General features: G+C 40.5%; 1 protein-coding gene across 2 annotated transcripts; it reads left to right on the top strand.

The window, feature by feature from the left end:
• MKRN1 (makorin ring finger protein 1) lies at positions 1–22,867 on the top strand. 2 transcript variants are annotated; one of them, XM_082310131.1, is made up of 8 exons: positions 1–192; positions 7,936–8,064; positions 12,652–12,878; positions 18,474–18,700; positions 19,186–19,400; positions 20,153–20,263; positions 20,718–20,856; positions 21,284–22,867. In XM_082310131.1, exons 1-8 carry the CDS (start codon positions 20–22, stop codon positions 21,494–21,496), a joined length of 1,434 nt encoding a protein of 477 aa, XP_082166257.1. In that variant the 5' UTR covers positions 1–19; the 3' UTR covers positions 21,497–22,867. The 2 variants fall into 2 exon arrangements, with proteins under 2 accessions (XP_082166257.1, XP_082166258.1); XM_082310132.1 differs by lacking the exon at positions 21,284–22,867 and adding an exon at positions 20,979–21,277.
• Positions 22,868–23,326: the final 459 nt, after the last annotated feature.

A 23,326-nucleotide genomic window follows, 5' to 3' on the forward strand; every position in this document is an offset into this window, starting at 1 on the left:
CTGTCTGGGATAAACAGTAATGGCGGAGGCGGTGGCTCTGGGAACAACGGCGGGCGCCGCGGCGGCCGCGGCTCTGGGAACATCCGCCGCGGCGGCCGCGGGAGCGACGGCCGCGGCCTTCGACTTCGCAGCCGTGCCGCCGCCCGCCGCGGGGCCGGGAGGAGGCGGCTGGACCAAGCAGGTCGCTTGCAGGTACGCGCTGTCCGCAGCTGGGGGGGAAGGGCGGCCGCCGCCGCCCCTCCCCCCAGCCCCGCGGCCGTTTCCCTCAGCGCCGCTCCCCTCCCCCCCCGGTCACGTACGCGCGGCCGCAGCGCCCCCCCCCCTCCCCCCCCTCCCCGCCCCGCTCGGCGCCCCGGGGCGGGGGGGGGCCTGCGGCAAACTGCGCAGCTGGACGGGCCGCGCCGCGCCCTGCGGCGGCTCCGGGCGGAAACCGGCCGCGGCGGCGGGGCTTGTGGGGGATGTAGTGCGGCGGCGGCGGCGGGGGGCCATCGCCGGAAGTACCGGCTGGCGTCGAGCGGGCCCCGGGCCTGCCGGAGCCGGACCCGCGGGCGGGGGCGGTGCGGTGCGGGCTGTGGCCTTTCATCCGCCCCTGCCTCGTGGGAGGGTGTTCCCTGCGGCTCCGCTGTGCAAATGGCGTGTGGCTACCGTCCCCTCGCCGTGCCGGGGGGGTTGGAAGCCTTGCTGGCTCCTTGCGAGGTGCCGCGGGCCACTATTCATTGTGTGACAATATGCCCGCAGTGACCGGTGTGAAGGAGACTGTAGAACGGGAGTCCCGTAACCGCGTTCCAGAAAGTGCGATAAAGCAGGAAATACAAAGTAGTTTAAGTTCTTGTCCGTTTGAATAAAAATTTTAAAATGGAAATGAATTCGTGATTGATACGGCAAGAATTATGTATTAAACCAGAGTTTGGCAATAAGTCATGGTAGACTGCAAAATGTAAGGAGTGCTGCTGCTTCTGTTAGGTTAAGATTCTGTGTGCTGCGTCATGTTCAATTTGTGTTCTCCTTTAAACTGTATTTCTGAGAAATCTTTTATATGGGACTATGCAAATCATACTGCATGTTGTAAAGCTTGCCAGGTGGACTATTTTTAAACTTACACTGCAGGCCTTTTTGCAGGCTGAAAGAAATATAAACAAGTCTTTGTGAATATAGAAATATATTGGTTTGTAAGAAAGCAGGTGGTAATCCAAGATGACCATCAAGGAACATCTCCTGATTGTTTTATTTTATTATTATTTTTTTTATTTTTTATTTAAATAAAATTGTAAATTACGTTTAACCTGAACACGTTTCTGGGCAAATACATTCCAAGTCACTTGGAAGCAAAAAGGAACATCCCGTGGGCAGAAAGGAAGAGGCTCTAGATCTTGATGTGAGATCTATATCTTTTATGCATATTTTACCGTTTGTGCCAATTGCAGATTCAAATAGCAGTATTAAGAACCGTGGCTTGGCTTTCACAGGGAGCTTGCTTGCTGTGTCTCTCTTTTGTGCTGTTAAGTATGCCCTGCAATATTTAAAGTACTCCTGTTCACTGTTGATCGCTGTTTATTTTGCTTAATGCAGTGTTAACCTGTCCATTTGTGAAGCACAGTTTCTCAGCGCTCTCTGAGTACTTCAGCATACAAAGAGTTTTGCCTATGAATAACCGGGTTAATATTTTATGCATGGCAGTAAAACGTAGGCCAGCGATGAGGAAATGCCCGGGAATAATGCTTAGCTCAGCTTTTAAGTGAGCTGCAAGGGTATAGGTTAGTGCTCCCTCTATATAGATTGCCTCATTATTTCTGAAGATCGAAAGGCTCAATTAGGTGAAATGGAGTGGTGAGAGAGAGATATATACATATATTTTTCTCAGGTAACAGCCGCAATCAATCAATTTATTGAAGACAGTGACTGCTGTAGTACAGAAGCAGTCAAGTTCATCAATGTCATGCAGTGAGTCTGTCTAATGAATATATTTATTCACAAGCACTCAGGACTAGTGGGAAATTAAAGCTACTCTTTTGTAACAGTTAATGTGCTTTAATGCGAGCTTAAACAAAAATGAGGTCTCAGCTTTGGACCTAACGATCCTCCCTATTCTTTGTTCTTTTTGACTAATCCTCCCAGTTACCCTATTGCTTGCCTGCTTATTCACTTGTTTATTTTTAGTGGGCCATTCAAGTTGTAGGCAGACTCGCTTTCTTCAGACTTTAAAGTGAAATGAACAATTTTGACTTGAGCTTCTGGGAATGTGTGATAAGAATTTTGTTTTTCGAAGTTTGGTTTCAATAGGATGTATTCATATTCAAGAACATGCATTTCTTACTATAAAACCTTGCTTTACCTTTGTAAAAGAGCTTGAGGATTTAACTGTGAGATGAAGGGGTTGAATTTCAAAATGCAGCTTTTTAGTATAGTAGAGCAGTTTCTGTTTTGAGTAGCACTGCACAATTCTATTTATTTATAGGCTTTATTTACTTGAATCATCATATGGGTGACAGTAAATGCTGCCTGAAAAACTTCTGGGAGATAGTAGTCTTCAGTATAAGTACTTTGTACTTCGTGGTTGGTGAAGCAATGCTGCTGTTTCATCAGAACTGGAAGTTTTAGAATTGGTAGAATGAGTTCTTGCTGCTCCTTTCAATACCTCATACCATAAATTGGTTGGCTAATGAGTATTATTATGCCAGTGTGATATCCTTGGGATGGATGATTGATATCTTAGAGCGAGAAGCACAATGAGTTAAGATGAAGGACTGCTTTCTCCTAGACATCAAGTTTTGCAGATGTTACCCTTCTGCTTTTCTTGCAGCTAAAGTTTAGAAGTCTCAGGGTGAAATGTAGGAATTCATCATGTTCTTTAAGAGATGATGAAAAATAATTTTCTAGCATTGCTTCTATGGTTTAGCAGTTTTCAAGGCTTTTGTGGTGTGTAATAATTTTTTAATCCGGAATAAACCACGGGGGAGTAAAACTGTAATTCGTAACTGCTTTAATATTCTGATCCTGTTGTTATTGATATGTTTGAAAGAAGAAAAGAATGGTGGTCCTTACCAAGCTTCTCTGTCCTTCCAGTTTCAGATGGATATGTGGTTGTATTGAGCGGTGGTATAGCCAACATTTTATTTTTTTTCCAAAGACTAGACACTGTTAGCACCAGATATTTGTGTTTTCCAGATGTCATGCAATAATAGTTAAGTTCATCAAATTGACAGAATTAGATTACATTTCGCTTGTTTGCTTAGTAACTGAACATAAATAAAACCCTTAGCAACTAACTGGTGTATTTTGAGACTTGTCTGCATGTTTGTATCTTTGCTGTTCTTTCTGAAAACCTAGATCAGGTATTTATCTGTCTTTTAATGTGAAGACTCTGAATCAGTAAAGTATGTATTTACATCATGTAAATGTATGACTGAATCAGTAAAGTATGCCTCCTTAATTCAGTGCAACACTAGCGATAAGATGTGGAGTGCAAACCTCTTAACAGCCTGCTTCTATTGCCCCTTTCTTAGCTGTTCTGTTCTCGATCCCTCACTAGCTTCTTGCTGAAGGAGGTTATGGAGAAGAAGGCACAAGGAGATGAATGCTATTAAGGCCTACTTTTTTATCTTTTTCCTTACTAACTCATGTAGAATTTCATCAGCCGCTCACGTGGCTGAACGCCCACGTGCTGTGCTAGAACAGCGTGCTTGGCCTCTTCCCGGCTACCTTCTTCCCTGGGAATTCTTAGTCTCTGTATGGCACCTGAAGAAGCCAATGAATGCAGTTGGCTATTATCCCGAGGTTCCGTGTCTGCCAGTCATGGCAATGTCTCAATTTCTGAAGGAGGTCTGTTGCTGGGTGTGACATTCCGATTCAGCGAAACCAGTAGTTTAATAAACAAAACGGGATTACCTGAAAGCAGAATTAAGTGGACCTGAAGTAAGGAACAAACCATACCTGAATAAGCAAACCTATTGCAAGCTATTGATTTCACTAATAGGATTACAGGGCAAAGACTTAATATATAGAATGAAGCATCTGAAAGAAGCTGGTATGTGCTCAGGATTTTAGACTGCAGTTACACATGTTTAACGCCACATTGTCTTTTTGACACAAAAGCACTGAAAATTCTTTTTCTCCAGCTTATGGCAAGTAATAGAAGTAATATTCTAGCATTGGAAAACAAAATCTTCAGTAGATCATTATACTTTAAAGCATCATGGAAATCAAGGTTGTTGGAACCTGGATAAACTTGAAAATTTTAAGTATTCTAGTAAATTAATTGTAGCACGTGTAACATGTGACCTCTACAGCGGTTGGAGTTCCAGGGAGTTGGAGGCATGATCAGCTTTGTGGCCTTGGACAAGTGTTTTCTCTATACATTTCCAAAAATGCCTACCGGATCTTGTCTACAACTTGAGACTTTTGGATATGCAAAGCCTGTTTTCTATGGCCTTTTTTTAAGTACCCCATGAAAATCAGGGTGTGCATTTTGATAAAGGCATCCATAACTAGACAGGAGTTGAAACGTTTTGCAGTGATAAAACGCCAGTGCAGGCAATTATTATTTGTGGGTGGTTGTTCCATGTGTTGGTATCACTCATGTTTTGTACAGTCATGCAATGAACTGAACTGGGAGATGATCTGGGTTTGGACCCTGGTGCGTTCTCTGGTCTGGTTCCCCGTGCAGTCTCACCAACTGGTATCTCTGAATAGGAAAGACAGAGAGCACTGCTGCCAGAGTAAGTGCTTTTTGGATGATGGCAGCATAGACACTCAGAGAAAATCCAGTTATATACTTGTCGTGATCTAGTTTTTCAGATGAAATTATATGTATTCTCTGGCTACTTGACAGAATGCAAGTTTCAGATATCCTTTTATGTGTCACTGAGGCAGGTAACTCATGTATTTCTCAGTTTTAAGGATCCTTTTTTCCTGTAAGGAGTAACAAGAGGCTGGTATTGCTGTTGTCTAAAGTTACAGTCATATTGAATACCCCGTGTGTGTAAAGATGCTCTGCAACAGAAGTTCTGTTACCTTTCACCAAATAATAATGCACTCTGTTTATTTTTTGATGTGACCAAAGCATATTTTAGCTGAACACCACCATTTCATATGTAAGATGTTAAATTCTTTGTGACCTTAAAGTAAAAAAATCTTGCCTCTTGGGGGAGGGGGGGAGGAAGTTGGTGTAATCCCTAGAGAAATGGATTTTTTTTTTTCTCTCTCCTCCCACCCCAGCCGCCTTGTTCAAATGATGCTGAGCTTGCTGCGTAGGATTGCAGGCCTTTAAAAGTGACGTGTGAATTAAATTGAGCTTGTGAGTGTTTCAGGTTTGGTTTTTTCCCTTTATAGCTTACCATCTTGATGTAATGAATTATACAGAATCTGTATTTGCAGAGGGTTTTCTAACATAAGCTGGGAAAGAAGGAACGGGACTTGGAGCTCCATTTCCTCTGTCTAACAAGCAGTGGGAGAGCCTAATTTTGAGGCTTATGTATTTAGGATGTGATGTTGACCAAGTACTTTCTAACAAGTCCTCACTTTGGGCTGGTGCTTTTCTCTTCATCACTTATTTCAGCCGTAGTGGTGTCCCAACACTTTGTTGGCTTAAGTAACAGTGTGGCTGTGCAGAGAGGCTGAGCAGTGATCTGATCTAGCTTAAAAATAACCATGGGGGCAGCAAAAGGAATTTCAGGTTATATCTGAAGCCATTTCCTGATCTGAGTCAGCAGGTGGCTATGAAATTGCATGCCCCAACACATGGGGGAAGCAATGCTGTGTGGAAATCGGCAAAGGGTGGAGATAACAGTTGTTAAAGAACAAACGTTTAACAACTTGAATTATTTTTTACCCTATTGGTGTGACTCCTTCTTAAAAGCAAGCCAGAAATTCCAGTTATGTTCTGGTTCCATGAGTTCATGGGTTGTTGGTTTTTTTTTGCTTTGAGGGTTTTTTTTTTTTTTTTTTTTTTTTTTTTTTGTGGGTGGGCTGTGGTGTTGTATTGGGATGTGTGTGGGTGGTGGGATTTTTGGTGGGTTTTTCTTCTCCCCCCCCCCCCCCCCACCACCACCACCAGTGGAGAGTGCTGGTTATGGAGCATGGGGGTTTTTTTGTTTTTGCAACACCCTATTCCTGGTGTGTGCTGGCATAGGTGTTTGTGCAGCCACCTGGCAAACCTGACTAGGGTACTCATCTTTCTGGGGAGAATATCCTGCAGAGCCTCATCTTGGTTTTACACCACTTATTTTTATGTAGGACCACATTTCTTCTCTGGTTACTATGTGACTACAGTGTACAGACAGGTGATTGTTTTGAGTGTGAATTGCAGTCTGATGGCAAGTGTCAGCTGGTGGTTTATAAAACAACTTCAGATTTTTTTTTTTTTTGTTCTTAGTACTGTGAATACACCACTGGTTTTGCACATGGAGGGTTATCAGCCCTCTTAAGATTCTCCTCAGGTTTTAATAGATCCCTGGTACTGGATTACAAATGTAGCTCTGCTTACGTCATTTGGTGAATTGTTCACTTTGATTTATCTGACTTCTTAAAAGTATAGCAGACTAAGTACCTATGCAGAAGTTCATGCAATTCAACAACTTGACACTTCCTAAGTTTAGGAATATCGACTTGAATGTGCTGTTTTGTGAAGAACTATCCTAATCTTAGTTTGGGCTGCTGAAAGATGATCCTTCTGTCTCTTGTGCTGGCTGTACTGCTCCGTGGCTGCGCACTCAGCTGGCTGGAGGACCTGGTTCTGCTGGCTGCCTAGGTGTGGTAATACCAATGCAAAGCAGTAGAAGTGTGCAACAGGAGGAGGGCAGGACTGTCCCTTTCAGCAGCAAGATGGGCTTAGAAGGGTATAATCTGCTTCTCAATCTTTCCCTCAAGTGGTGTTTTGTATGAGACCTAAACCCTAACAAATTCTCTTGTTTACCAGGTCTTGATATTTCCAATGAATTAAGAGTTTGCAACTTACTTGGTATCTGGGGGCCAATGCTTCTCTTTCTAAACTGAAGTGTTGGTAAACATGTTGATGGATTCGGTTCTTACATAGGTTTGGGTTTTTTGGGTTTGTTTTTTTCCTTTTTTTTCTTGGCCAATACTGCGTGAATTGGGAAAGGTGTACGTAAACTTGTATGATCAGTTGTGGTACTGATGTGAACATATTGAGTCTGAATAGTTACAGTGCCTTGAATTTAAAGAAGCTTGTGTCTTCTTGGTTAAAATTTAAAACAAATTGAAAATGACTGTTCAGTTTTTTTTGAATAGCTGAATTTGAGAACGCTCAATTAAACTTGCATTACTTGACATGCTAAAATTCAGTAAACTGTCCTCAAAAGCTTTGAAACTACAATTCTTTCAAGACAGGCAGCACAGTATTGAAGCAGGGTGCTTCTAACTGATTATTTGGCTTCTATGGCAAAACCTAATGTGTATGTTTTGTCAGATATAATTATCAATCACAAACATGTTTTGCATTCTTGGAGAGGAAATTACTTCTGATTGAATTAGTTCCAAATTCAAAATAGATTTAAGCCCTCAGGAAACTTATTTCGGGTGTGGCTGATTTTGATTCTTGGATTCAGTGGTGGGCTTCTCTAAGGTTTTTTGTTGGTGTCAGAACACAGGAGCTGCAAGTAAAACTTTGTCCCCATCTACTTTGTCCAAGACTCTTTCCTCTCTGTGTCATAGCACAGGATAAGGTTTGCTTTGCAGTTTTTTTTCAGGCTTTTGTAAGAGTAAGTCCCTAAATGTGCAGTGCAGTTCACTGGAATAGCTAAGGCTTCATCTTTTCTCAGATGTTCTTATTTGTATGTTTATAGTGGGACGTGGTCCCATGAGTTGTTAGCGGTGTTCTTAATTCAGCATATGTTGATTTGTAGAATAACTCATCATCCAAATACTTTGTTTACAGCTTCAGTGCTTCTCCTTAATTCACAGTAATCTTCTGTCTTGCAGATATTTCATGCATGGAGTTTGCAAGGAAGGAGACAACTGTCGCTACTCCCATGACCTCTCCACTAGTCAGTCTGCCATGGTGTGCAGGTATTATCAGCGAGGATGCTGTGCTTATGGAGATCGTTGCAGGTAAAGAAATGCCAGTGACCATGCTGTAGGGGAGTAACTTCACTCTGAGTCCCTGAGTAGAGAGCTCACAGAAAGGCAATAAATCTTAAAAGTGTCTTCCTCTTTCATTGCAACTTCAGAAATTTATAAAAATAGCTTCTTTTCACAAACTGCCTTCTCTTGCTAAATACTATGCAAATATTTGCTATGCAAATAAATAAGCAAAGGCAAGGCTAGAAGAGAACTGGTTTTCATAATAGTGCTAGTTGTCAGGGTGTGGGGGTTTTTTTGTTTATTTATTAGTAACATGAACAGATGATTGAAATCTGAGACTAGTAGCTGAACTGATGGAACTGAGTTACATTTGTAAGTGATTATAAAAGCCTAAACAGGTAAGAATTTTTGGTTTTTTCCTTGATTGTGTGTGTCTCTTCAGGAGTTGCTACTCTGACACTTGGACTGCCATTTTGGAAAGGTAACTGGGGTGTAGTCATGTAGGTTCTAAAATGTTGCCTGTACAAAATGGCCCTACATTATGAAAACATGGTATGACTTAACCTATACCCCTGAAATTATTAAAAAAAAAAAAAAAAGTGTGAAGAAAGGAAATGGATGCTTTCCTAGTGTAGCAAGCTTTTCAAGGCTTAGGGGTGTTTGCATCATCTTAAGTTCACTTTATTAAAATTTCTCAGAAGTTTTAACATTGTATCTTGTTGCAGCTCTAACCCATGATTAAATATTTGCATCATGACTTCATATGGTAGTTCATAGTTAGTTTTACTTTCATGTTTCATATATGGTTACTATGTATAAGAAAGGTAACAAAAGTAGCCTTCTATCTGCCAATGTTGCTTTCCTGGTCATGTAGATTAGTGATCTCCAAACTTTTGATCACACACCCCATCAGTGAAAAAATTTTTGAGCACCCCCCAGTAGATATATATTTATTTATAGATTATATATATCTACAACTTTACTAATATATTATGTACCTTATAAAGCATACACAAAAATAAGAATTTTAAAAATGATGTAATAAAGATGAAATAATCAATATTTTACGAATATTTTATTAACAGTCCAAAACCATTTTTGCTCTCACTAAAAGTCTTAGTAATAATATTTTTCTTACTGACAGTAATGTTGACTGAATATGCTTCATTATTTTTTAAAACTTTAGTTTAACATTTTGTAATACAGTGATTTGAAGGTCTTGTTCTAAGTTGGGTTTATTTCAGTACTTAGTTTTAATGGCTGTCATAGCTGAAAAAGATCTTTCACAAAGCTATGTAGATCCAAATGGAAGAAGTGTATTGCTGACTGCACTTACTAATGAGTGGTAATTATTTTTCAATCCTATCTACCAGTTATGCAAAGATTTTTGTTAAAATTCAGTTAGTAAATTTCCATCTTCCCTGATGTCAATCAGCTGTTCTTGCAGACTAATTGGAAGGTGTTGCATTTTTGTATTTTTGACAAATGGGTCCAAAACCCACTGAAAATCTTTGTTTGGAAGATGTTTAAACATGTTAAAAAAAACAGGAAACAGAATTCTCTAAGTGTACAAGATAAGAGAGGTTTTTTTATAGTTGACACGCATCGTTTTTGGCAACAAAATTGCATAATAGTGGAAATGTTTCGGAACAGTCGTTTTCAAAATGTTGTCTCCATACCACAAGCTTCTTTGAAAAAATACAATTACTTGTTCCTAAAATGTCACTTTTACCCTGAAGGGACAGATTAAGTGTGTTTATTTTTTTGGAAAATATCTGCTAGGTAGCATGCTACTGGTAGCGACTTGTCATCATGGAAGAGGTCAGCAAATTTGGAACACTTGTCTTGTGAAAGAAAAATGTGTAACTCCTCTTTGACAACTTTTTAAGTGCTTTACCACGAGATAACCAGCAAACTTCTGTTTGGTACAGAAGATTTTCATGGTTGCTCTCTATCTCATAACCAAGTGTTGTAAATATTTGACTATTTAAAGGTCTTGTTTTTATAAAATTAACCATATTGATGACCCTCTGTAGCACTTCGTGCACTTCTGGCTCCATCTTTGCTACAATATCTTGCCTATGAACTGTGCAGTGAATGAATTTCTGGTGTGGTGCTCTCTCTGTAGTCTTACCCTGGAATCCTTTTTTTTTGTTGTTCTAGTGAAAGCAGTGGATCCATCAGTAATTACACTTGCACAGTTTTTCCATAAAACATTGTTTTTGTTAAAGAAGTCATTTACTGTTAAGAATAAATCTCCTCCAGTACATCTTTTTGTCTTTATTAAGGAAGTCATTTGTTGAAAATATACCTCTTCTAGTACATCTTTTCTTTAGTGGGTCACAAAAAGTAGTTCTTTGTGTATTTTGTTATTGGAACAGAATCTAGAAAATATCGTAAGCTGAGACATCTTAGAAACACCCATACTTTTATCCAACTGTACAGCAAAATTCTCACACTGCAAAACTTGTTCTAATACTTGTTTCTTCACATCTTCAGCAGTGTTTTCTATGCGGTCCCAACAGTATCTGCTGACAAAGGAATGTGTTTTACTTTGTCACCATATTGTTTTCCATGTGTTATTTAAGTCATTCTTACCACAGCAGGAAGAACAAGTGGTCCAATGGTATGTGGCTTTTTGTCTTTCACTGTTACATAAGAAGCCTCTTTTGAGGCTTCTTAATATTTATTGTGAAGTTTTGTAAAGTACTGGATGGAGTAGGGCACGACTTGAAACGTCTCTGAAAAAATTGTAGAGGTTTGTCTTCATGTTCAGGCTGTTTAGATTTTAAATGTCTTGCTAATTGTGATGGCTTTTTACTATCATTAGCTAATATATCAAGGCACAATATACACTGAGGGCATCGTTAATAATGGTGGATGTAATCTGTATTTCAAATAGTCGTCTTGGTAATCTCAACTTATTTATTCCTCTCCAAGTTCTTGTCAGATCTGATTAGGTTGGCATTGTCTTTACCTTGTAATGAAGAGTTTGTAGTAGGAGTAGAAGTGTTAGTTCTGACATTTTCTTGTTTGCTTCTGCTCACATTATCAATATTGTCTTCAGTCCATGGTTTATTTGCAGTAATCTTTTTAAGCCACTTGTTCATTTTGTCAGAGTTAGTTTAGGTAAAACAAGATAATATATTCTGTCAATCCATTTAATTTGGCACAAACAAACTGCAATGTGTTGAAATATGCTGAAAATGAATGAACAAGTGAGGGTGCTGCTGTCAATCCTGCTGCGTGGTGGAACACCTGCTCCTCCTTCAGGACACCTCGCACATACCATACATGGGACCCTCTGACATATGGACTGAGTGAGGACGCTGCTGTCAATCTGTATGTTAAATATTAGTAAAATGTAATTTCTTAATTTTGTAGGAAAAAAAAAATGACAAGAGGTTCTAGTATTTTCTTCCTGTACCCCAGTGGATTGTCTTGCGCACCCCTTTAGGGTGCATGCATACCACTTTGGAGACCACTGGTGTAGAGGTCGGAATGCTTGACTTTTAAATTTGTGCTTCATAGCTTCCTGAGGATTTCAAAGCTGACATTTGGTTGGGAGCATCTCTTTAATATGCAAGAACTGTGACAGTTTGTTTTCAATCTGACACAAAGTAAATGAATCACAGTTGCTTAAAAGTTTTGTGTGATCTCCAAAAATTCCCTCCCTTTGTCCTTGAAATTAGTCAGCAAATATCTAAGACTTCAAAGGTATGCCTGTAACTTATTTTCCCAGGTAGTCTACTGGTTGCTGGAAGACAGATTTTTGAGGGAAATGGCGCTTTCCTGTTGTTTGTGGGTGGTAGGGATAGAAGTATTCTGAGCATCATTTTCCACAGTAAGTTGAAAGAGGCATTAGAAATAACTGCTAAAATTTAAATGTAAAATCGAATGAGCCAAGATGCTCAGATACAGAAAAAGGAATCATTTAATGTTGGTAGGAATCTCTGGAGCCATGCTGAAGGCAGAGCCAGCTTAGGTCAGGTTGCCCAAGGCATTGTCCAGTCAAGTTTTGATTATCTGCAAGGATGAAGATTGTGCAGCCTCTCTGGGCACCCATTCCAATGTCTGACTGCTCTCACAGTGAATTTTTTTTCCTGCTATCTAATTGTAACTTCCCATTTTGGACTTACTTCTACTGTCTCTCATCCTGTTGCTGCACCTTTGAGAAGACTCTGGCTGCATCTTTCCTGTGGCTTCCCACGAAGTAGTTGAGGACACCAGTATCTGCCCTTAGTCTTCTCTTTTTAAAGCCGAATGACCTAATTTATTTCATTCAGTAACACTGCACATGCATAATAGGTGCGTGACCATTTTTGGACATAATTGAAGTTTATTCTATGTAAGTTAAGTAAGAATTGTGCAGGCATGCATTCCCTCCAAAATCATGCAGTACCTTCTGTTTCCTTAAGCAGTGCTGACAGGTGACACAAGTGGAAGCACATCTGTATAAAGAGTCATCAGTGGCTTTCTCTTCCGAGCAGTTTCTAGGTCCTTCTTCAGAATAGCGTGTTTACCTCTTAATCAGTTTATTTGCAATCCCTTGAGCTGTTTTATGGAGGTATTTTCTTTTGTGAAGAGTTGACATGATGTGTTTTAACTTTTTAGATATGAACATACCAAGCCACTGAAACAGGAAGAAGTGACTGATGTGAATCCAGATGCAAAAATTTATCCCTCGGTATCCTCAGACTTCGCATCACTCCCTGAAACAGTTGAAGAAATTATTGCTGAGATAGAAGATGAAAATACAGATCTGGCAGCTGCAGGAGTAGGTGCTGAAGACTGGGTGAATGCTGTAGAGTTTGTCCCTGGGCAGCCATACTGTGGACGTGGTAAGCTGATCGTGGGATAACAGTAAATTTGTGTCATGGGTCAACAACTTACATGTAGTGCATTTATTTTAATGCTTTTGGTTTTGGTAAAGACAGCTATTCATATTTATTAATCACTTCAAGTGATCTGTGCTTAAGTTATGCTTGAATTTTCTGATGTGAATAGTTGGACCGTTCCATATCAGTTACTACCGCTGTCCTGATGTTCTGAAACCAGGTATACTTAAAGACAGTCTCTGCATAACTGGCTTGCTCTTGTTACGGCTCTGAATGACTTGGTGAATCTCCTTCTTTGAAGTTTAGTTTGCATATGTGATGGGAGAAGAAAATACTGGGGATGCAGTTAATATCACTCTGGAAAGATAACCTGCTGCCTTTGGTTTTTTGGGGGGGTTTGTTTGTTTGTTGGGTGTGGGTTTGGTTTGCTTTTTTCTTTTGGTTTTTTTTGTTGGTTTTTTTTTTTTCCAATCTTCAAAAAGTTTTCCAGTGGAGGTACAGATTCCTGTAGAAAGAATTGAAGCCTAATGCTTACTTTCATGAATCCCGTGGCAATTCAGACCAGAGGCTGAAAAAACATTTATTCTGGCTACCTTTCTGAGACTTCACTTCCTACTGACAGCTACTGTGACAGCTGATGTTGAGATTGAAAAAGCTCATCATATGGGACTAGGTCTGCTTTTCCTGCAGAAAGATTGCACAAAGACTTAAACTTTAAGTGAAAAGTAGGCTGAATGTGTTTACTTTAGCATAATTTCTGATATTTGGCTCTCTAAAACTGAAGGCTTATGGCCATGAGTACTCAAATAACTGTTTGAATCCAAAACGGACACCTTGTGTCCAGAAGAGTTTGAAGTTGTCATACACATCATACTTCTTTGTCTCCGCAGCACTACTCGGATTCTCGAATCTGAAAAGAGGAATTACCTTCTCAGTGTTACAGGGTGCTGCTGGAGTCTACTCTGATTTGAGGAAGAGTGAAGAGGAAGGGAACGGTTGAGCAACATTAGCATTTTGCTAGCACTGTTGAGAAGTTTGATTATGAGATTGTTTGATTTATCTGTGACTTGGGTATAGTTCAAAGGAATGAAAAATTGTCTTCTACCTTGTAATATGTCACCTTACTGTCATAAAAGATAGAGCTTCTGTGTTCATCGAGACAAAGGTTCCCTTTTTTTAACCTTTTAATCAAAATAGAAACATTTAGATTGGAAGGGACCTCCAGATTTTATCTAGTTCATTTCCTGCTCAAAGCAGGATCAGCTACAGCAGGTTGCCAGGGGCTTTGTTTAGTTGAATCTCTATCCTCGGAGATGTTCAAAACACCATAACCTCTGGGCAACCATCACAGTGTTTGACATCTTTCACAAGGAAAAACTCTTTCCTAGTATGTAATGATATTTTTCCCTGCCTCAGCTTGCCTTCTGTCTCTTGTCCTGTGCACATCTGAGAAGAGTCTGGCTATGGTGGTTTTTTTTTTCTATACCTTTCCATTAGGTAGTTGAAGATAGCAATAAGATCACTTCTTAAGCTGAACAAGTCCAGTTTCCTCAGTCTCTTTTCCTGTGCTTCAGTCCCCTTAATGGCTGGGTGACCCTCCACTGGAATCAATTTACTGCTAGTTTGAACAGCCAGAGATCTTTTAAATACACCTACTCCTTATAGGAGAGCTGGTGCTTTCTCCTAAATTCCTGGAGCATAAGAGCATTTATATGTACCTTTAACTCACTTAGTTTTACTGAAGCGGTTCGTTTTTTAGGGGGTCAGGCTTATTTTTCATGGAAACTCGTGGGTGCCCCAGCATAAGTAAAATAACATTCTCATCTCTGAATCTTGTTCCAGATTCTCTGTGTCCTTTGAAATTTGATGTATTTTGATGTACAAACATACTCAGCTGTTTCTGTTCTGAATAGTGCTACATGATGCTAATTCCCATGGTGACTTCTTAAAAGCTGCATTTTAAAAACTTCACTTTTCTGAAGCCACTGTCTTTATTAAGCTATAAAAATGAACCTTGCTGTAGCGATCAGGAGGATGTGTGCAGCGTGTCCCACAGTGTATACTTTAAAGCCTTACAAATTATTCTTGTCAAATGCCTGGAGAAATGTACAGGTACCTGGAAACTTTAAAATGGAGTCTATTTCTCAAGATTAACTGGAAGCCTCTGTGTTTTAAATTGTCTTACAAATGCTGAACATTGAGAGGTGGCGGTTTAACTATGTGTTGCTTGGGCTATAAAGCTCATCTTTTACTATGAGACAAGATGTTCTGCTAGTGCAAATGATTCTCTGATTTGAGACAAAACCTGATATCTTGAAGATGACCTAGCACAGACAATAGCGATGATTCTTCAGATAATCACTTGTTTGATGTACAGATGCACCACATTTCCATATTTGTTCTGCTGCTACTGCTGCTAGATGTTCGGGAATAACTGAGGGAGAGTAGAAAGGCAGAAATATAAGAGACGCTCTGAATTGGGTGGCTGTTTCCTGCTGCTACAAGATGAATGTACTTGATGCTACAAAGTGTGTCCTAGAGTGAAAGCAGGTGGTGTGTGAATTGAAGGTAATGAACTAGTTTTTTCACTAGTATGAATTTAACAGTGTTGACTGTGAAATGGGCAGTGAGAAGATACGGATTGGGTCCACCTACTGGAGAGTAGTGGTTTTGAAAACAGCGGAGAGAATAGTGCAGAGTAAATGGTACTCTATGAGGGATGTTGGATTCAGAACTACTGAGTCAATGGAGTCTTGTGAGTTGCTCTAATTTTGCTTTTAAAGAGGAAGCAAAACTGTAGCAGATGTGGTGCAGTAGATACAGGAGATATGCACACAGGGCTTCAGGTTATGGAAGCTGAGATACTCAGAAGTGGAAATACTAATTTAATTTTTATTTCTTAGAAATACAGCTCTCAGTGAGGGGGAGTGCTGGGACAGCACAGAAGACTGGGACAGGAAAACTAATGTCACTTTTAGCATGTTTTTCCCTCTCCTACCCTCTCATACTGCAGAAGTACCCAGAGCCATTATCACAGACTGACATTCATAGATCTGTATCGTGTTGTCCAGATGTCTGGTCATTAAGTACTGGTTGTACTTTTTTGTGCAAGGATGGTATTGTGGACTGGGCTGGAATTTGGTAGCTGTACTGTGTACTGTGCTTGTTGACTTAAGTAGTTGTTGGTGGTTTGTTTAAGTAACAACTCTACACTTACTTTTGTGCCAAAATGTGAAGCTGTGCTCTCTCCTATGGACCAGCATAGTAAATAAATGGGTTTCTAAGTCGGTCTCTGGAGGGGTAAGACTTCAAAGCCTTTATTCTCAAAGAACCTCAGGTAATAAGTGGTGTGTGGGTTTTGGGGTTTTTTTGTTTGGTTTTTTTTGTGTGTTTTTTTTTTTTAAATGAAAAAACCCCTTACTTAATAAAGTTTTGACAAAGGTATTCTTGAGAGGAGTACAGGTGACTCTGGAAAATTTTTCTGTTAAGAGAAGCTTCAAATGTGCCTCCTTTTTTAAAGTATACATTTTCCAGGGAGATAGGATTGCCTTAAGCAAAGATCATCGTGCTAGCCCCATTAAAAGAAGTACTGTATTACTTGATTCCTTTGAAACTCAGCTGCATTTGTCTGTCTAGTAGGCTTCTGCCCATCCATACTATGATGTACTGAACTCTCCTTCCTCAGTAAGGGTCAAACAAGATGTCCGAAGTCATGTGAATCAACTAGGTAAAAAAACCTGTAACAACATTAACTAGGAAAAAAAAAAAAAATGGGCAAAAATGACAGTTGAAGGAATATAAACTGGCTGGTAGTTGTGAATTTTTTTTTTTTGGTTACTACTTTTGGAAGTGGAGACAATGTATTTCAAACGGGGCAGGGGAATTTCAGTTAGTAAGTACGAATTTTCATATTATGTTCAGCTACTCCGAACAGTAGGTAGAGCCTAGTATATGGTTACTTGTTACTTTTTTTGGTGCCAGTTCGCTAGAACTCATGGGGAAGAAGAGGTAATGAAGTTTTGTTGTTTTTTTTTTTTTTTAATTGGGAATCTCATACTGAAAAAGGAGCAAGTCGACAGTTGACTTGTTATTCTGTCACTCACTTGCTTTTGAAATGTACATTTCTAGCAAACAGACTGATCCAAGATGAGTGTGAGCGAGTCAGAGGTTGTTCAAGAAGCAGACTTGAACTTATTTTGAGAGCTAATATTTTCCTACACTAATCTTCAATATTGGCTTATCCCCCAAAGCTGTGAGCTCTCAGGGACCTTCTTTTTCTCTATATGTTCAAAAGCTGACAGGCTGATATGTGCTGACTGTATCGCTTTGCTCCATGGGGATGAAAACTGTGTGAGCGTGCAGCCTCTGATTCTTTTTGAGGAGTCTGTCCTTTACTTTTACTGATCCAAGTCTGCCTTTGATAGTCTTTGCTTAATTCTCTAAATCCAGTGCTCGAGCAGCTTATAAAAGTTATACTTTCTTATAATATAGATGACTTTTTACTCTTGTAACAGCTACTGGTTATGTAAATGATGTCCAGTTGCTGTTCTTCCTGGTGTTTGTTCTGAATATAGTAATGCTTTGTTGTTCTCCTGCATTTATTATATCTTTAGTTTCAAACTGACTGCTTTTGTCTTGTAACTTAATTTATCCTCCTACTTATGTAATGATCTCAAAAGGCTATTTGGTTTGTGACACAGACGAGCATATGTTCAAGAGGTACAGGGAGAAGTGTTAAGCAGAAGCTGTCTAAATGGGGAAGAGAAATTATACAGATTTTGGTTCAATTTAGAATTAGGTAAGGGAATTTACTTAGTCAGGATTTTGCAAAGCTGATGGCTAGCTTAGAATGCAATGAAAATGCCCTGAATTTGTTTCTTAAAGCTAGGTTTACATGTCTGACTGATAGACCAGGTGTCTGTTTAGGATAGGGTTTTTGGCAAATACCTAGAATAGAGTGAGTTTGGTGAGAGGTGTGGACACAGCTTTTGTATTGTTCATACAGATGCATGGGAGTCTAGAAGCGAAAGTCTGTTGTTCAGGCTGAACAACACTATGCTAACATGCGCATAAGGAACTGCTGGTGTGGTGTTTCCATAGTAGTGTTTTGTTACGCTGGATACACCTTTATTGCTTCAGCTGTGTAATTTCGGGGGGGTGGGGGGCGGAACCTGTTAACTTTAGCCAATGTGGAATTGATTCTCAAAGCAGTGAGAGATTTGTAACCTTATTTAATTGTTGCTGAACCAGAGTTTGTATAAAAATGTACTTAAGCCGATGAGGACAAGCAAGGTTTTTCTAGTGCAGATAGCCTGTAAATGGATCCAAATCTGACTGCTGAAACTTTGATAGCTTTAGTCTTGTCTGGGTTGAAGGATGAAGAAATTGGTTGTGCTTTCTTGAGTGGGAAAATAACTGTTAGTTCAGGTTGAGAGTGTGTGAAACTTGGACTGAAATGAACCTTGGTTGTTTTTATTATTCTCTTTGGATAACTTGAGCAGAGTTACCCAGAGATTGCTTTGCATTAAAACAATGTGTTTTCACTCCCAGTGCTCTAAATCTGAATGTATTGCTTACTGTCCTTAATTTTATTGCCAGCTGCTTCTTCCTGCGCTGAAGCACCCTTGCAGGAAATGGTGATTGAGGAAGAATACGAAAAGCAGCAAGTAGATGTGGAGATAAAGAAGGAGCTGTGCCCCTACGCTGCAGTAGGAGAATGTCGTTATGGAGAAAACTGCGTGTATATCCATGGGGATGTGTGTGATATGTGTGGACTGCAGGTCTTGCATCCAATTGATGCTGCGCAGAGATCCCAGCACATAAAGGTAAGCAAACAACTGTCTGGTGTTAAACAGCTGTCAGTTATTGCTTCCTAGCTGCCCGCAATCACTTGTAACTAATTCCCTTTCATTTGGAGATGCACGCAGGTCAGGCAGTGAATGAAATTCCTGTTGTAAACTGGACTGTTTCCTGTCAGGGCCATATTTGAAAGCAGCTGGGTTTCCTTATCTGTGCTGGGAAAGCAGTCTGCTTAAAGATACTAAAGCTTTGTTCTTTGCCTAGTAAAACTGGATGGTCTTATAGATTGCCTTTCTCATGTTTAAAAGCAATGTCTGAAGGAAAGAGCTTGAACTTTGAATTGATTGTTCCCCGCTATCTGAGCAAATTTTTTAGGATAGACATTTTTCAGCTTAATCATACTCCATTCATTATGCAAAACAGCAGAGTAAAACTGAGCTTAAAAACCTGCTTAGAGTTCACCAGGTGACCAGTTGTCTCTGTAGTCGTTTTCTTTGTCTCTCCTTTTCAGTCTTGCATTGAAGCTCACGAGAAGGACATGGAGCTTTCATTTGCCGTCCAGCGTAGTAAAGACATGGTGTGCGGGATATGCATGGAGGTGGTGTATGAGAAAGCTAATCCTAGTGAGCGCCGCTTTGGGATCCTCTCCAACTGCAGCCACACTTACTGTCTCAAATGCATCCGCAAGTGGAGGAGTGCTAAGCAATTTGAGAGCAAGATTATAAAGTGAGGCACTTTCCCATTTCGATTGTGCTTTGTTACTGTGGAAGAACTTAGTAACATGTGACAACTTGCAATAGACTTCCAGATGCAGAGTGCACAGAGACTGCATTTAATGCATACTAACTTTTAGTTTGGAAGTGAAATAATTGTTAGGGATAACATTTACACTCTGATTTGGTTAATATGGATTAAGTCTGCAAAACTCGCTTAATGGTAGAAAATAACTTTCATTTATTTTGTAGCATGTTGTCCAGTGGTTACTGTTTGCATCTTGGACACCCAGCCAGGAATCTGAAAACAGATTAACCAGTTCAGAATGTATGCTGCTTAATTCATTACTGCCCTGGTTCATTAATCAGTTGACAAAACATTTCTCCATTTAAAGGCTGTTCTAAAAAAAAAAAAAAAAAAAAAAACAAAAAAAAAAAAACAAAAAAACAAAAAACAAAGTTCCAATCAAATACAGAAATCAAACCAAAATAAATTTATTTAATTCTAAAGAAAAAGGAGTCTGTGTGAAGTGTTTTTTCAAGCTTTTCTGAGACAAGCTGACCAGCTGCCATTGCTGTTGAGTTCTTGAAGAAGAGAGTTTAGGTTATCTTCATGTTTAAGAGAGAATCTAGACTGAAAAGCCCATACAGCAAGTGTGCGGGTACAATACATCTTTAAAGATGGATATATTCCATGACTTGTTATGTAGGGGAGAGAGCGCCCTGTAATGTGGAATTTTGCAGCGCAGTCTGTTCATTCCCCAGGTCCTGCCCAGAATGTCGGATCACATCTAACTTTGTCATTCCAAGTGAGTACTGGGTGGAGGAGAAAGAAGAGAAGCAGAAACTCATTCAGAAATACAAGGAGGCAATGAGGTATGAGCACTGCAGCCTTTTGTCAAGTTGAGACAGCAGAGATAAAGGCACACCTGGAGAAGAAGGGTGTTGATGTAAAGCCCTCTCACACCTCCTTTCCACCACCACATGTGAAGTGCGTCCTTGCCTGTCTGCCCACAGATGCATGCAACTGCACAGTTGCAAAGCTATACCTGTGTTCTTTGACTTCAGTCTTTCCCTTCTATATGCAAAACACTGGTGGTGTAGCCATAAGGTAGTACGAGCTTGTGCACTGCGAGCCACCAGTGTCCCTATGCATGCATCGACCCCCACACATTGTGTAATAACGTCATTTCTGCGCGTAGGTGTTATACTGACAAAATACCTTCAGCTCCAAATGGTACCTGAGATCCTTTTGGACTACAGGTAAATGCAATTCTGAAGTCTGGTTGGGGTCTGCTGTGAGTAAGGGTTGCGATATTTTCCTTTCCAGCAACAAGCCATGCAGGTATTTTGACGAAGGCCGTGGGAGCTGTCCGTTTGGAGGGAACTGTTTTTACAAACATGCATATCCTGATGGCCGCCGAGAGGAGCCGCAGAGACCCAAAGTGGGAACATCAAGTAGATACCGGGTCAGTGCCGCTGGGTTTTTTTGTCCTTTCTGTTCAGAGGGAGCACAAGAGGGGTGTGCGTTAAATCAGCTGCCTTGAGAAGAGGACAGGGAAATGTTGACTCTCTTTTTTACTTCTGATAGACCTCTGTAATGGTGAATTTGAAGGAGGCGGTGGTCTAAAGCTTGTGAATGCTGGAGGCCAAGATGGAAAGAGTGAATTTTAAAAACTTTCCTAGTACACCAGCATACTGCGGTAGAAATGTTGGGCAGCATTAATAGGGGTGTGTAAGGGTAAATTCTACTGGAGGTCAGTATCTCCCTGAAAGAGAAACATGGTTTCTTGCCTGTCAGAAAGCACGCCGGGGGCTGAACCTTGTCAGCTTCTGGGAAGGCTCCTACCTTGTACTGCTTAGTCACCTGGGGAAATACTTGTGTTCCACTTGCAGGCCCAGAGGAGGAATCGGTTCTGGGAGTTCATCGAGGAGCGGGAGAACGGTGATCCGTTCGAGACCGACGAGGACGAGGTGGTGACCTTTGAGCTTGGTGAGATGTTGCTTATGCTGTTGGCAGCAGGAGGTGACGATGAGCTAACGGATTCCGAGGACGAGTGGGACTTGTTTCATGATGAGCTGGAAGACTATTATGATTTGGATCTATAGCACCTGTCAGTGGAGTGTGGACTGTCGTCTTGGCTTCAGGCAGTAGCTATTACCTGTGGTGTTGTGGCAGTGCCTGTGTTTCTCCTAGGCAGGCCGATCAATTCCAGGTGCTGTTGTAATAACTTTTACCCAGGGTCTGTCTCTTCCCATCCCCTCCCACCCCAGGAGTGTTGGCTTTCCTCTGTTTAAACAAATAACAAGAAATAAATCTTTAAAATGTTAGTTTTTGTAAAAATGAATTTAACTGTCAAACAGTTAGCTTAGGTTTGTTGCTTCATCTGTGTACCCAACAGAGTTCACCCAGTTCCAGGGTTAAAGTGTTTACAGGACTTCCACACTCATTTTGAAGAGCCCAGATACAAAAATGAGCAGTGGCCATGCAGTGGGGATGTAAATTGGCTGATGGCCTTCTTTCTGTCTTTCTGCCAATATTTCTGACTTCAGGCCGGATACAAATACTCTTTTTATGGCATCAGCTCTGTTTCAGCCCCCTCATGTACACGTCTTCATTTGTGATTTTGGTCTCTTGTTTACTTGCACATTACTATTACTACTGTGTAACCAGAACCAGGTGTGAACGTTCTGGGTTTTTACTGTGTTTAGCATGAAAGGAAAATGTCTTTGTGAAAGGAGAACTCTCTATGTGTATATACAGATAAATGTAGAGTTGGACCTCAAGGATGGGGAGACTCTGTGTAAGTTAAAAATAACAAAACCATCTTTCATCCCCTCTTGGTGCATGAAGTCTAGCCTCCAATTGGACATGAAACTGGTTTAGTGGTCTCAGCCCAGTCTGTGGCAGTGATAGCAACTATCGCTTAACTTAATAGAAAGCACTCCCTAATACACCAGCTCTCTTTCATGTGTATGATTAGGGTTGTCCAGGAGCAGAAATCCGGTTAGCCAAGGTGGGGTCGGAGGAACACCAGAGAGGCCCCTCTAGCTTTATTGCTCTGCAAGTTTTAGAACTTGGTGTAACCACTTAAGCCATGAGCTTCACTAGGAAATCGCTGTGCCTCTCAGCTGGCTCAAGGTACGCGTGCCTCTCGGCATCTGAGTTGGGCAGGTTGCCTGGTAAAGCTGTTCAGTTTATGTGAGTTACTGCTTACAAAGGCAGTCATGCAGTTTCTGGCTGTAATTTGCATTGAGAAATTACTTTGCCACCAAAGCCCCCAGCACAGGAATTTTAACCTTGCATTACATTATTGCTGTTTTTTATTGACTCGTGGATGCCCCGTGATCTGTTCTCCTGCTGCTCTTGTCCCCTAGACTGCCTCTCCTTTCACTTTTAAATGGAATGAGAAATTGTTCTGAGGTCTATAATGTATTGTTTTGCAGCTGCCTTTTGTAAGAAGCACTTTTCCCAAATAAAAAAAATCAAAAAAAATGAAACAAGAAGTCTGTCTGTTCTTTTAAGTTTGAAGCTTCTGTGTTTCGGTTTGATTATTTGTGTGTGTGTGTGTTTCTGTAAATATAAAGGCATTTATGTTGCTTATTCTTAACTCCTGCAGAATCGTGTCACACTAATACGGAATTTTAACTTGGTTATAACCTCTCCAGCAAAGAGCCTTTAATGTAAGGAACACTTTCTGCACAGACAGCTGAGACAATCGAACTGTTGAAGGAATATATGGGGCCATTAGTGGGAACGGACGTGGCTTGCTTTCTCAGAAGTAAGTTCTGCACTGTGGTATTAATTTTCTTTGTCCTGAACAAAGCCAATTGCAGCACATGTTCTGTTGATAGTTTCCTGTTGTAATGCTGTTTGGACAGCAAGGCCAAGCATTGCTACAGGCCACTTCCTGAGAATCCGCATGCTGCTTTAAGCCT

This window comes from Platalea leucorodia, assembly GCF_965183815.1.
Source record: "Platalea leucorodia genome assembly, chromosome: 4".
NCBI classification, from domain to species: domain Eukaryota; kingdom Metazoa; phylum Chordata; class Aves; order Pelecaniformes; family Threskiornithidae; genus Platalea; species Platalea leucorodia.